At 32.6% G+C, this 13,796-nt stretch overlaps 1 protein-coding gene across 1 annotated transcript; it reads left to right on the forward strand.

Moving 5' to 3' along the window:
• The first annotated feature begins 7,843 nt into the window (after window positions 1-7,843).
• Window positions 7,844-10,326, forward strand: LOC120137071. The gene is made up of 3 exons (XM_039152929.1): window positions 7,844-8,630; window positions 8,672-8,956; window positions 9,356-10,326. Exons 1-3 carry the CDS (start codon window positions 7,844-7,846, stop codon window positions 10,324-10,326), a joined length of 2,043 nt encoding a protein of 680 aa, XP_039008860.1.
• Window positions 10,327-13,796: the final 3,470 nt, after the last annotated feature.

Here is a 13,796-nt window from a genome sequence, read left to right on the forward strand (position 1 = left end):
AATGTGTCTCAAAAGACATCACACGTGTTCCAAATAATACATATATGTCCCGAAGGACCGCGTAGACCCTCGACTCTTGGCATGCCAACTATACCCCTAGCTCTCATGACACATAACATGGGCATTATTATCTATGTCATTTCATATTCACACATTCATAACACTTATATCTTATCGCATGTCTGATCTCTTATAATCATGTAATCACATAGCTCATGTCATTTCTTGTGGAATCATACATATCATGTAAGACATATCAGACATGTACACACAAATCACTTCCATATAATTCACATGATTTATTCTCTAGTGGATCATATCACATTTTCATACATTTTCACAAATCATTGTCGTATATGGATATCACATTTGTACTTAATCACATAGATAATGTTATATAGCATTAAAATCCCACAGTTCCTATTTCATAGCTTATATATTGTTCTTATATCTTTTTATAAACATATAAATGCCTAGATCATACTTTCCTAATTTATTGTACATAATCATATCATCATTTATATTCATAACCCTAGCTCATATTTTGTTCTCTTATGGTTACATAGATCCTATAACATATATTGTAGCATACTAATATATATCACTTATATAAATTCATTTATATACAAATTTCTTATATTCTCTTAATTCAAGTTTACATTACTCTTATAACCTTTTCCTATGACTTCATAGATCTTTACCATGTAATTTCTATATCATAGCTCATCTAAACACATCAATATTTCTCATACAACTTATCTCTCATATGATTATCATTATTTATGTACAAATCTCCTAATTGATATTCTATTTTCATATTGTCCTATAAATCAATGCTAGTTAGTTTATCTCACTTTTCATTTAATACTATAAGTAAATTATAATAGTTTCCATAAACTTGACTCATGTAATTTATGTTTTGCTATTATATCTTCATCTAAACATATATTTTATGTTCATGATCACTTAACTTATTTTCTTTCTATGGTTATCACATACAACATTTACTATTATTCATGATTCGTGCCCTTATAACTTATTTCATATATTCATACAGCTCATAAGGTTCACATATAGTTACATATTTTGTTCCCATATAACCCATATCATATAAATTCACATCTCATAACATATTTCTGGAAATTTACCCTTGATGCATCGGTGCACATTGAATGTACAGCGATGCACATAGCCCAGAATTCATTTTTAAGCCCGAAAATCCACTCAAATTAACTCAAATGCTTCATCTTTCATCCCCTTTCATGTTCTCAACTCATATACACATGCTTAAACCAATTTATATCCATATAAACCATCTTTAACTTCAAAATTTTATTCCTCATATGTAACTCAAGAATTAAACCAACTTTACAATATGTTTTAATTCCAATTCTATGGCTTCTAACTTCTTAATTAGACCCTTGACAAGTCAAATTTAACTTCCAACTCTAGTTATGAATTCTATTTCAAGATTTCACCCAAGAACCTCAAATCTTTAATCCCTCATAACACCCTCATACTTTGATTTTAAGATAACTTAAGCTTTCCTTAAGCTTAGTTATCATCTAATAATTAAAACTCAACCTTAAAATCAACAATTAATCCATAAACAAAGAAACTCACCTTTGAGCTTGTAGATACGGGAGGAGGAGAAAGAAGAAAGAAAACTCTGGATAATTCTCTCATTTCCCACGTGGTTCCTTATCTTATAAAATGAATATAAAAATCTTACTTGTCAATTGACCATTTTACCCTTTAATTCATTCAATAATTACTAAATAACCTTCATCATATTTCCAATAAATCATTAAACTATTCAATTATCCTACTTTAATCACCAATTTCTAAAACTTTACAATTTGGTCACTAACCTGGTATTGAGGATGTTACAAATAGTTCGTAATAAGAAGAACTTATCTGAAGAGGAAGAATAAGTTCATAATCTGAAGAACTTATTCAACCTTTTGCTCGACTCTATCGCAGAAGGAGATAGAGCAACATCAACATTTCCAGAAGGAGTTCGTAATAAGAAGAACTCATCCGAAGAAGATGAAGAATTTCATAATAAGAAGAACTTGTTTAACATTTTCATCTTAATCAAGAGAAGTCAATTGGACAAAAACTTATTATCTTTTCATCTTTGCTCTATTCTTGTTAACACAAGAATGAGCAAAGAGAGGCAGTTGTAGACACTAAGTTTTTGCCCCATTATCCTTATTATTATTATTATTTTATTATTAAATAATAATTACAAATATTATTACATGCCCAGTTACAAGATCTGGAGGATCGTTTACAAACTCGACCCAAATACAGTAAGCCCAACCCGGTCCAGGCCTATTCAATCTAACAGAACACTCTTAGGGTTTCATCTCAGCCTCCAGCCGTCAGCAGATATCAACCGTTAGATCTGAAGAGATCCAACGACCCAAATTGAACCCAGCAGAAACCCTAGGGTTGGTGAACCCAAGGGTGATTTTATGTGCCGCCTTCAACCACCACTCCAACCCAACTGCTTCGCTGCCATGTTCCTCAATCAAATGCTGCCACTCCATCAACGCCGCACTAAAGACTCCAAAAGCACAAGGATGGTCACACACTTCACAGATCTATGGTAAGTTGCCATCATAGACTTACCATAGATCCATTGAATGAAGACCACCATCGAGGCTTATAAAAGCCTTCAAACCTGCAAAAGGAGAAGAGGAGGCAAGACACAAAAAATACAGAGGAAGCAAACCAACAACAACCAACAGCAACTCATAGCAGCCAAATAGAAAAATAAAAGAATAAAGAAGAGAGAAACTTATCGAGGAAGTTGCATTGTCATCGGAGGTCCTCAAAGGTTGTCGGAAACCGAAACATCGAAGGTAAAAAAATCCTAGATCTAGGAAATTTTAGAGGTGTTTAGGAAAAACTAAGGCTGGATTAGGCTTTAAGGCTTCGAGATCTTCGATTTGGTGTGTTTTGGTATTTTTCAGCCACCGTGAATAGTGACCAGCGGTGGTCAGAATAGTGACCGGTGGTGGCTGGCCGGTTGTCGGTCGGTGACCGGAGCTTCCTCTGGTGAGGGAATTTAGAGAGAAGTGAGGAGAGAGAAGCGAAATGAAGAAATGAGAAGAATTGAGGATTTTAATCCTATTTATACCCTCCTCAAAACTACGTCGTTTTGGGGAGGAACTTCTACGTAATTTCGTAAATGCGCAAATCATTTCCGTGATCCCTTGGATTTGTAATCTTTTTAATTTAGTCACTAAAATCAATTTCTGTGCATTTTTAATTTTATATACAAGTTTTATTTTATTATATTTTAATCCCTACCCGTTTATATAATATTTAAGGTAAAATAGCTTATTTAGTCATTTTAATTTTAATAATTTAATCACCAGTTAATAATTAAGGTTAAATTATACTGTTAGTATTTATATTTTATGATATTTCGAATTATTTCCTTTAATTTTAATACATTTTGATTTAATCATTGATTTTTATATAATTTTTATTTTGACTATAAGTTTTATTATTTTTACATTTTAATTTTATATTTTTAATTTCTTTTATTTTGGTCATTGTTTAATTATAATTTTATTTTATTTTATTATTCTTTATTTTATCGTTATTCATATTAATATATATATGTATAAAAGATTTGTAAATATTATTTTATTAATTTAACAAATTAATTAAATAATAATATTTATTTTTAAATATTAAGAAAATAACTGTCTTAAAATAACTAGATGTCCTATTCTAGTATTTTAAAAATAAATAAATATCATGCTTATAATATATATATATATATATATATATATATATATATATATATTCACTTCATTTTTATTTAAATTATTAATATTTATTTTTTTATATCAAAGAAATAGGATGTCTTAAAGTAACTAGATGTCATTTTCTGATAATTTTAAATAAATAAATACCCTATTTATAAAACCTAAGTATATATATATATATATTCTTTAATATTTTAATATATTTTTTCTTAGAATTATTTGATTGAATCTGAAATAATATGATCGTAAATTAAATTTATATTTGAACTCTTAGACTTCCACTAATAGAGACAATTTATAATCAACGTGTACCAATTTTGGGCGTTGTGGGGGTGATAATCCTTCCCCAAACATAACCGACCACGAATCCCTTTTTATTAATAAAAAGAATGAATTTTTTGTTATATGCAGACCGGTTTATCTTTTAAATAGTGTTTTCTTAAAAATACTTTTTAAAGATGATTTTTAGGTATTCGACCTACCTAACCCAAAAGGTTGGATGGCAACTCCAAAACATTTCAATAAAAACCATTTATTCATTCACATAGCTTTTCCGTCAAGAAATATTCGTGCCCGGAAGAAAACCAGTTACGACAACATCTTTGATATGTTCAATTCTCGGAATAGTAGCATGCGTTTGATAGGTAAGTGTATACCTTCGTGGTAGTGTATCGTCTACTGTGTTTTGCTTACCTCGGTCTGTTACGCACTTAAAGGAGTTGTGTTTAGTATGGATGACAACTTCACGAGCCTTACCTTGTAAAAGGAGAATAAGTACATTACAATGTCATTAAAATGAGTAATAAAATACTTACCTTTGGACTCCCGTAAATTGTGACTCTTTATTGATATGGCATAGTGATTAGGGTTTTTAGGTGCTAACCCATCAGGAGGGTCACCTAACACTATTCGACAACTCTTGGCGATGGAAGATGGTATAGACCAGTCTCGTGTTGCTTTTACTTTTTCATCATTTACATGGATTCCCTGTGCACGAACTATAAAGCCTGTGGAGTTGTTCAAATCATGTTTCGTAATTAAGATGGCGTCACGACTAAGGCTTTCCTAAATGTAGCCTTTTCGTAATAAATCTAACTCTTTGGTTTCTTTGATATTGTATGTTTGACGAGGTATGATGAAACCTTGAATTATATTGGTTTGGTGTTATTTTCCTCTTTTCGGTGGTAATTAATTAGGTGGATCACCTAATACTTCTCGAAAATCCTATAACAAAGATAAAAACACACTAGGCAAATCCTTGTTAAGGTTAGAAATCGAAACAATTGATTCCCTAAAGTGAACAATGATGGAAGGTTGTTTGTAAAGAAGGTTCTCTCTCAATTCTTTTGTGCTCACACATAGATTTTGAGTCACTCTTTTCTTCTCACAATTAGGTTCACTCACCTCCCGTGTGTCATTATTCTTTTGGCTTTTGTAACTAGTGACCACTTTTGTTTTTGCCTCTTTCTCAGCTTTTTCTTTTTTTCTTTCCCTACATTCTCACAAATTATCATTTGATCTTTAGGGCTGTAAGTGTGTCATTCTTTGTTGGTCGTTCTTTCTCCTTGTCAGGTTTATCATATCTTGGCTTTTTCAGAGAATATGAAGTAGAAGATGAGGAAGGATTTGAAGGATTACCTTGGTAATAGAATTAAGTTCCTTAGTAATGTTCTCTGAATTGGAATCTCCTTTGGATTTGTGCTTCTGTTGTCATTGCTTTCTTTAGTGTATCTTCAAGGTTTTCGTACCCATGGAGATCAAGAAGATCAATGATGTTCGAGTTTAAGCCGATGACGAATCTTGACACGGTGACCTCTTCTTTTTTGGTTATGTTAGCCCTATTGAGTAAGGACTGCATCTCCTTATAGTAGTCTTCAACTGAACTTCTACCTTGTCGAAGTCGGTGTAGTCGTAGTTTAACTTCTCGTGTATAATGTGTTGGTAGGAATTGCTTCCTCATGGTTTGTTTGAGGTCGGTCTAAGAAGTGATTGCTTGAATTTGTAAGTTCTCGATATTTTTCCTTGTTTCTCCTTTGAAAGAAGGGATCGTGAAATTTGGTTTTGCAAAGAGTTCGGGTGCTTGGAAACGTGGTTGTTCTCGCCTGGGTACCAAAAGTTCAGCATTGTTTGGTCTTGGATTCTGGTTTGGTAGATCCAGTTGTTCTTTTCGTTCTCTCACGGTTTCATCAAATCTTTCAACTTGAGTAATGAGTCGGGAAAGTGCAGCTAAGGTAGCCGTAAGTGTCTTGTTGTTATTGTCGCCCATCTTGAAATCATAATACTCAAAAGAAAATTTTAAAGTAAAATAAAAATAAAAGAAAAAAAATTCAACAAAACAAGAAGCCTCACAAGTCACTCCAAGAAAGTAACACAACGAGAGGCAAGTAAGCCGATCTTGTACTCTTTAAAACTCACTTTACCAAGTAGTCTTCCACAGTTCGTATCGGAGTTTGATTACTAGCAAAGGCGATAAGAAAAACTTAAGAGCTCTAAGAGGTCAAACAAAGGTTAGACTCCAAGAGAACAAGAATGCAAAGAATGATGAAGTATGCAAACTCTTTAGTCCTACTAACACAAGGAAGATAATGTGTTAGATAATGAAAAAGAACAATAAAAGGGAAAAATAAAATAACCTAAAGCACTAAGAGTCAAAGAAAAAATGAACCAACCCAGAAACCTAGAAACGCTGGATCAACATGAGCAACGTTTTTGAGAGGTTACCGGTGTCCAAAAATTTTGGAAAAACTTCTTGAATGTCTTTCGATATGTCAAGAAACCACCTGTAAAATTTCAGAACCAAATATCTTCAGTAGTATCTAGTAGACTATGTTGAACGGTGAGTCCTCAAACAATCTGTTTTTCTTGATTGCTTTGTTCGAAGGTGTTATTGATCTCCAACAATTCTGATTTGTTGTGTGAATGATCTTAAATATATGAATTTTGAATATGAAAATTTTCACCACGAAATTCCTCCTTTAAAATTTTCAATAAATTCGACAAGATTCTAAACCGAATCTGCCGATAAAACTTGAATGATGTATTTGAAGACTCTAATGAACTCTCTGATTGGGTTGAATTTTGGACTGGAGATTAATATTAGGATGAATATGATATCTGGATAAAATCAGCCCTAAATTCCTTCGTTTTATTTTTAAAAAAAAATTGGCTTTTTTTTATTTTTTTTAATTTTTTTATAAAAAAAAGCAAACTAACAAGAAGAATTTGAATCTAAATTAAAATTAAATAAAAGGAACCTGAAACGATGAATCTTTTTGTGAACTAACTCCGTTGGGGTACCTTGACGGTTTTTTGTGCAAGAACAAGCAAGATTGCTTCCTTCTTTCCAAGAATCGGCCCAAATCTGATACCAATTGATAGGGAAGCGGTGGCGGGTTAAAGAACGTTGCTCTTGTTGAAGAATCAAACCTAGAAAGCTCTAGACTCGATGAAGAACAATGGGATATGAATAGGGGAAGGTGGCGACAGCAAGTAGGGTTCTAAGGGTTTCTTTTAGGTGCTGGAAACAAGGTAAGAAACAAGATTAAAACAAGATAAACAAAAGATAAAGAAATTGAAAATAAAGTAAGATAATCAAGAAATCAAAAGATCTCCCTTATGAAGGTGAACGGTAAAGATGATTGATGGTGTGGATGGATATGTGGAAAATCGATGGATAATGTCCTATCAAGCCCTCCTAATCGCAATGAAAAGGCAAACACGATAATATGGCTCTAACCAACCCTCCTAGTCGTGATGAAAAGGCAAATTGGAGTGTCAAGATTAATCTCCATCACAAGAACTTGAAACAACTCTCGGAGAAGAAGCTTCGAAGGCACAAGGCAATCAACACTTGCAAAAACGAACTCTCGTTGTATTATTAATCAAAGAAATCTGTTTACAAAGTTGAATGAAGCCTCCTTTATATAGGGGCTGAGTTCTAAAGGTCCTAAATAACTAATTAATAAAATAATAATAAACTAAACATGTCTTAACTCTAATCCCTAATAAAATAATAATAATTAAAAATAATATTTTAACCCAACCTTGATAGAGTGATGATTAATCCTCCCTGGGCTTCTTCTTTTAAAAATTCTTTTGTTGAATTTATTGCTCCTGGCCCTTCGGACCACTGTATGGCTCTGGCTTGGATCAATAAAGAAACTCAAACCACTAGGCCTAAGCCTTTTAAATTCTTCAACTTCTGGACTAAACATCCTAACTTTCTTGAACAAATCACTAAATCTTGGCAACAACTTACCCAAGGAAACCCTATGCAAAGATTGTTTATTAAGCTTAAACGCCTAAAGCCTAATTTGAAAAAACTCAACAAGGATAATTATAATGACATCTCTGCTAAGGTTAGACTTAAGAGGAGTGAGCTGGAGCAAATTCAAATTTCTACTCTTAATGATAACAATTCTTTTGATGAAGAATTGAGAATCCAAAAGGATCTTAATGATTTAGAGGACATGGAATATATGTTCCTCAAACAAAAAGCTAAAGTGCAATGGGTTAAGGATGGAGACAAATGTACCAAACTTTTTCATACTGCCATTGCCTCTAAACATAAAAGAGACACAATAAGGGTTCTTATTAACAATGAGGGGAGAAGATTAGAGTCTTATGATGATATGGCAAATGAAATTCTTGACTCCTTCAATTATCAACTTGGTAAAATTGATCCTACGGTTATTCCTCCTGATCCTTCTTTCTTGAGAAATTTACTTCAGTTCCATGTTCCTAATGAGGTTGCTACTGATTTGGTTAAAACTGTGTTACTTCTGAAGAGATCAAAGAGGCTTTATTTAATCAAGGGAATGATAAAGCTCCTGGACCTGATGGGTTCACTCCTTTGTTTTTTAAACATTCTTGGTCTGTGGTAGGGGAAGATTTTGTTAATGCTGTTAAATTTTTCTTTAAAGAAACTGCTATCATTCCTGCTTTTAATTCCACCATTATTGCCCTGATTCCTAAAATCCAAAACCCTAGCAAAGTGAAGGATTACAGACCTATATCTTGCTGCTCGGTTGTGTACAAAACTATTTCAAAAATTCTTGTTAAAAGAATGAATGAGCTGCTGCCTGACCTTGTTTCACTCAACCAAACTGCTTTTGTGAGAGGTAGATCCATTATTGATAACACTCTTCTTGCTCAAGAATTGGTAAAAGGTTATGGAAGGAAAAATATTTCTCCTCGATGCTCCTCGATGTGCTCTCAAAATTGACCTACAAAAAGCCTTTGACTCCCTCAATTGGGATTTCATTTCCTCTATTCTTAAAGCCATAGGGTTACCTTATATTTTTCATAGGTTGAATTGAAACATGATTCAAAGAAGCTAGATACTCCATAGCCTTCAATGGTAGCCTCATAGGGTACTTTAAAGGACAGAGAGGTATTAGACAAGGTGATCCCCTATCACCAACACGTTTTTGTGATTGCTATGAATATGCTTTCTAATTTTCTCAACTTTGCTGCTGCCAGAGGTATTTATGGATATCACCCTAAGTGCAAAAAATTGGGTATCACTCATTTAGCTTTCGCTGACGACCTCTTAATCTTTTGTAAAGGAAACCTTGATTCTATTATGGGGGTTATCAGTGTCCTCAATCATTTCTATGTTCTATCTGGTCTGAACTTAAATGTTAGAAAAACTGAATTTTTTGCTGCTGGTATTTCGAGCAGAATTCTTGATTCCATTAAATCCGCCACTGGTTTCAAACAAGGCTTTCTTCCGGTAAGGTATCTTGGTGTTCCACTGGTCACTAGGAAAATAACTGAAAAAGACTGTCATCCTCTCTTTGATAATATTAAACAAAGACTTCATCAATGGTCTGGAAAAAATTTAAGTTATGCTGGGCGTCTAGAGCTTATTAAAACTGTTTTACATAGTGTTATTAACTTCTGGAATAGACAATTTATCTTTCCTCAGAAAGTTATCAATAGACTTGAACAGCTTTGCTCTAGATTCCTTTGGAAAGGTAATGATACTACTGCCAAAGGTGCTAGGATTAGCTGGGATCAAATTTGTTGCCCCAAATCTGAAGGAGGACTCGGCTTGAAGGACATTCGCTCTTGGAATAAAGCCTGTATGATTCAACTTATCAGAAAAATTTTGGCTGGACAGGGATCTTTATGGGTAGCTTGGATTTACTGCTATGTTTTTAAAAATAATGCTATAAGTGACATAAGTGCTACCACTTCCTATAGTTGGACCATCAGAAAACTTTTAAAACTCAGGAATGATACTACCTCAACGATTGCTGTTGGAATCTCGATTACTAAAGACATCTGGGAAGATATCAGAGTTCCAAGAGAAAAGGTTTACTGGCACAAAGTGATTTGGTTTCCTCATCATATTCCTAAATTCAGCATGATCACTTGGATGGCTATTCTGGATCGTCTTCCAACTCGTGACAGACTCTTTAGGATGGGCATTACTTCTGACATAATATGTGTTCTGTGTAATGAGATAAATGAATCCCGAAATCATCTTTTTTTTACTGTTCTTATGCTTCTTCTCTTTGGAACTCTATTATGATGCTTTCAAGCATAAAAAATACTCACAGGAATTGGGAATCTCAAATTGAGTGGGCTGCACATAAATGGAAGGGAAATTCTTTGCTTTCCATCATATTGAGGATTGCTTGGACGGCCTTTATTTACTTCATATGGGAAGAACGAAACAGAAGAATCTTCAACAGAGGAACAAGACCAGCCGATCATCTTCTCAAGTCTATTAAGGAGCATGTGCGGATCAAACTTAAAGACAAAAATATTAATAGACTTGATTATGTAAATTCTAGACTTTGTACTTCTTCGAGTATAGACTAACTTTGTTTTGTTGTATATTGGTGTTTATACTCCCTGTTTTGGGATGAGTGTTGTTTGATGGACTTTTACTTGGATAAATAAAATTCAACTTATCCAAAAAAATTATATTACAAAAAATCAATATAAATATTGAAAATTCGTAATATTTACAAAATCACGTATTAATCTCGTATAGGAATTTTTGCATGCGTTATCTTCACTAAAATGAACGTATCTTGAGTTTCCGATATCGGATTGATGTGATTCAAGAACCGTTGGAAATATAAGAGACATACGGTTGTATCTCCAGAAGAGATGTTGACCAAATAAGATCAGGATCCCATTCAAAAAGTCATTGTAAGTATGCTTTTGTTCTGGTCTTCTTTTCTAAGGCTTGGACGAGTGGATCATTTGGAAGAGTTATTACTTCTTCCTTCGATGTGAGCCTTGTGATGCATGTATCACATGTATTGTAGAATTTTCCTGAAATAAATATTAAATGTGAGTAATAATAGAGATCAAGTGATACATAGTAGAAAAAACATGTCAAAAGAATTCATTCAAAAACATTTCCTTAAAATCATGGAGATAAGATGAGAAACAAAATACAAACCCGACAATATAATAACTTCCTGAGTTTTATTACAGCGGGATATAAAAGTAATAAAATAAAATTTATTTATTTATTTTAAGTGTGTCGACACTTATTCTATTTTTTGTAAGTTGTGAGTTCAATACTGATTAGAAATAAAAAAATATTTTCCCACCCTTTAAGTAACAATTATTAAAAAAAAAAGTTCTATTTGATTTTTCAATTACAAAATGGATGATTGATTTGAGTGGTCCAAAATGTTGACATCAAGGTCTATTACATCAATGTAAGATGTTGGGATATTTGCTACGGGTTCACTTAATATCAATTCTAGAATCATTTGACCATGATGACTCTACAGTCAAGGTCATTTTAGTATTGGAATTGTATAAAGTTTATGAAAGATAACAAATTTTAAGAGAGTCGAAATTTTTACCTTCAAAACATGTTTTGGGAGCTATTTCAATATCACTTCATCTAAAATAAACATGTGTTCAACTTGTTTTCCTATTATTTATTCTAAGTTCTCTTTAGCACTCAATAAAAAGGTAAAAGAAAAAAACATTAAGAAAAAATAAAACAATAAAGTGGGACTACTATGGGTATGGTTGAGTCTTTTCTAAAATATTATTTAGATTTTTTTCTATATTATTCAGAACAATCTCGACATTCATTTTATTACTAACATAAACTTTATTAAAAAATTGTAAAATTGTAAGATATACAATACATTTAAGCAATTTATTTTTCAAATTATACTATACATTTTTATTTTTTTTATTCAGTTGATTTTTTTACTTATTATTTTCATAATTTATTAATGTTTTAAATATTTAAACTCTTATTTAATTTAAAACTTTTCGATTCCATATTCAATTTAAAATATAAATTTGATCAATAAATAAGCAAATTGTTCAAATTGACACGATGGTTAGGCCTAGGATGCTTTGTCAAAGACTTGAGTTTGAATATTATCTTTGATGTCATTAAACTATTAAATCAATCACATGATGAGATGTGTTACTACCAAATGTTACTTGAGTGATCAAAATGAAAATATAATATAACTGTAGGGTTATTTTGTAAGTTAATGAATTTGTGTGATAAAAATGAGAAACAATTTATAACTGGATGAAGCACTGTGTAGATTTCCCAGTAGTTTACTTACTTTTATAAAGATGGGGAATAGACGTTTCAATTTGGAAACATCCTAGAAGGACCAAAGTCGATAAAAGATGAACATTAGAGTAAAAAGCATCCATACATCTGAAAGAAAAGGAAACAACGGTTCCTGTTTCAGATTCTCTAATTAAATCAAATTGCATAAAAAACAAGCAACTTTTTCCGTCAATGGAGGTGCCATTTTGAAGGTTTCATCATTCTGCGCTCTCGATTGTTCTTTACTGGATTTGATTTTGGTAACGGTTTATGAGAAACGCTTCAAGACCATGGAAAAAGCGGTCGACGTGACGCAAGATTTATCAAAACTGGAAAACTTTTGTGCACCATACCGCCAATTTGTACCCACCGACCAGTCCACTTGCTCTGCCACTGTAAGTTATATATCCATAAACCATTTATTGACCTCTCAAAAGTAAAAGTCCTCCCTGGTTTGGGTATTCAAATAAGGTTGGTTTGTCCCAGAAAAGCGTAGACTATAGAATAAATGAACACAAGTTGGGGGAGACTCAAGTCGTGCAAATGGGACCTGCTAGCTTGGTTATTGCTATCTGGTTTGGCTGCTAGTCAGTATCCAAAGGACCAAATCTTGGATACTTCTTCGCATTTTGTGAGAATGGGACCTCACGGGCTGTATCCTATTTCAGATGAATTCTGATTACTCTTCTAAGGTTACTATTAATACACGCTTCTTGCTCCACGGTTTACCAAAAATAACTTGTATTTATTACTGAATTAAAAATGCAAGTGTGTTAATCTTTATTCTCTCGAAAAACTTATTTTATTCACCAAAATGAACACGCATATATGATTATTTTAATAACACAAAGTTAAGAACCAGAGAACAATAAACAAATAAACAATCAGCAGAATTAGTGAAGTCTTAAACGCATTCAATTCCAATTCCATTGTGCCCTTAATCGGCAATGGTCGGTTAATGCAGTATCTTTTGGGGTTCTGAGATACAGATGGAGTGCAGTGCGCTCATCAAAATCTTTTTCTTTATCCATTTCTTATAGTCAAGGGTTGTTTAATTTATTATTAAAAGGGGCTAAACTACAATGGTAGTCACTCAAGTTTCATAATTCTTTTACTTTGATCATCAAACTTCTAAAATTTGCATTACAAATATTAAACTTTTAATGTACTTTCATTACGGTCATCATTGTTACTGCCGATAAGAAATATTGTTGTGGCACGTAACAACTATTGTCAATGTCAATTTTTTTTTATAAACAAAATGGTCACTGATTGATTCCAATGGTGAGAAGATTCTATTTGACCAAAAGATTAACATAATTCGATTTTAAGTTGTTTCGAATAATAATAACGAATCAAAAAAAAAATTAGAGTTTAGTTTCTAATGGTTCACCGCCTCCTGTTGTCATCATTTATGTTATCATTCGATGGTCTATTCTGTCAAAAGA

The sequence above is a fragment of the Hibiscus syriacus genome, unplaced genomic scaffold, assembly GCF_006381635.1.
Source record: "Hibiscus syriacus cultivar Baekdansim isolate YM2019G1 unplaced genomic scaffold, ASM638163v2 tig00110647_pilon, whole genome shotgun sequence".
In the NCBI taxonomy this organism is placed as follows: Eukaryota; Viridiplantae; Streptophyta; class Magnoliopsida; order Malvales; family Malvaceae; genus Hibiscus; species Hibiscus syriacus.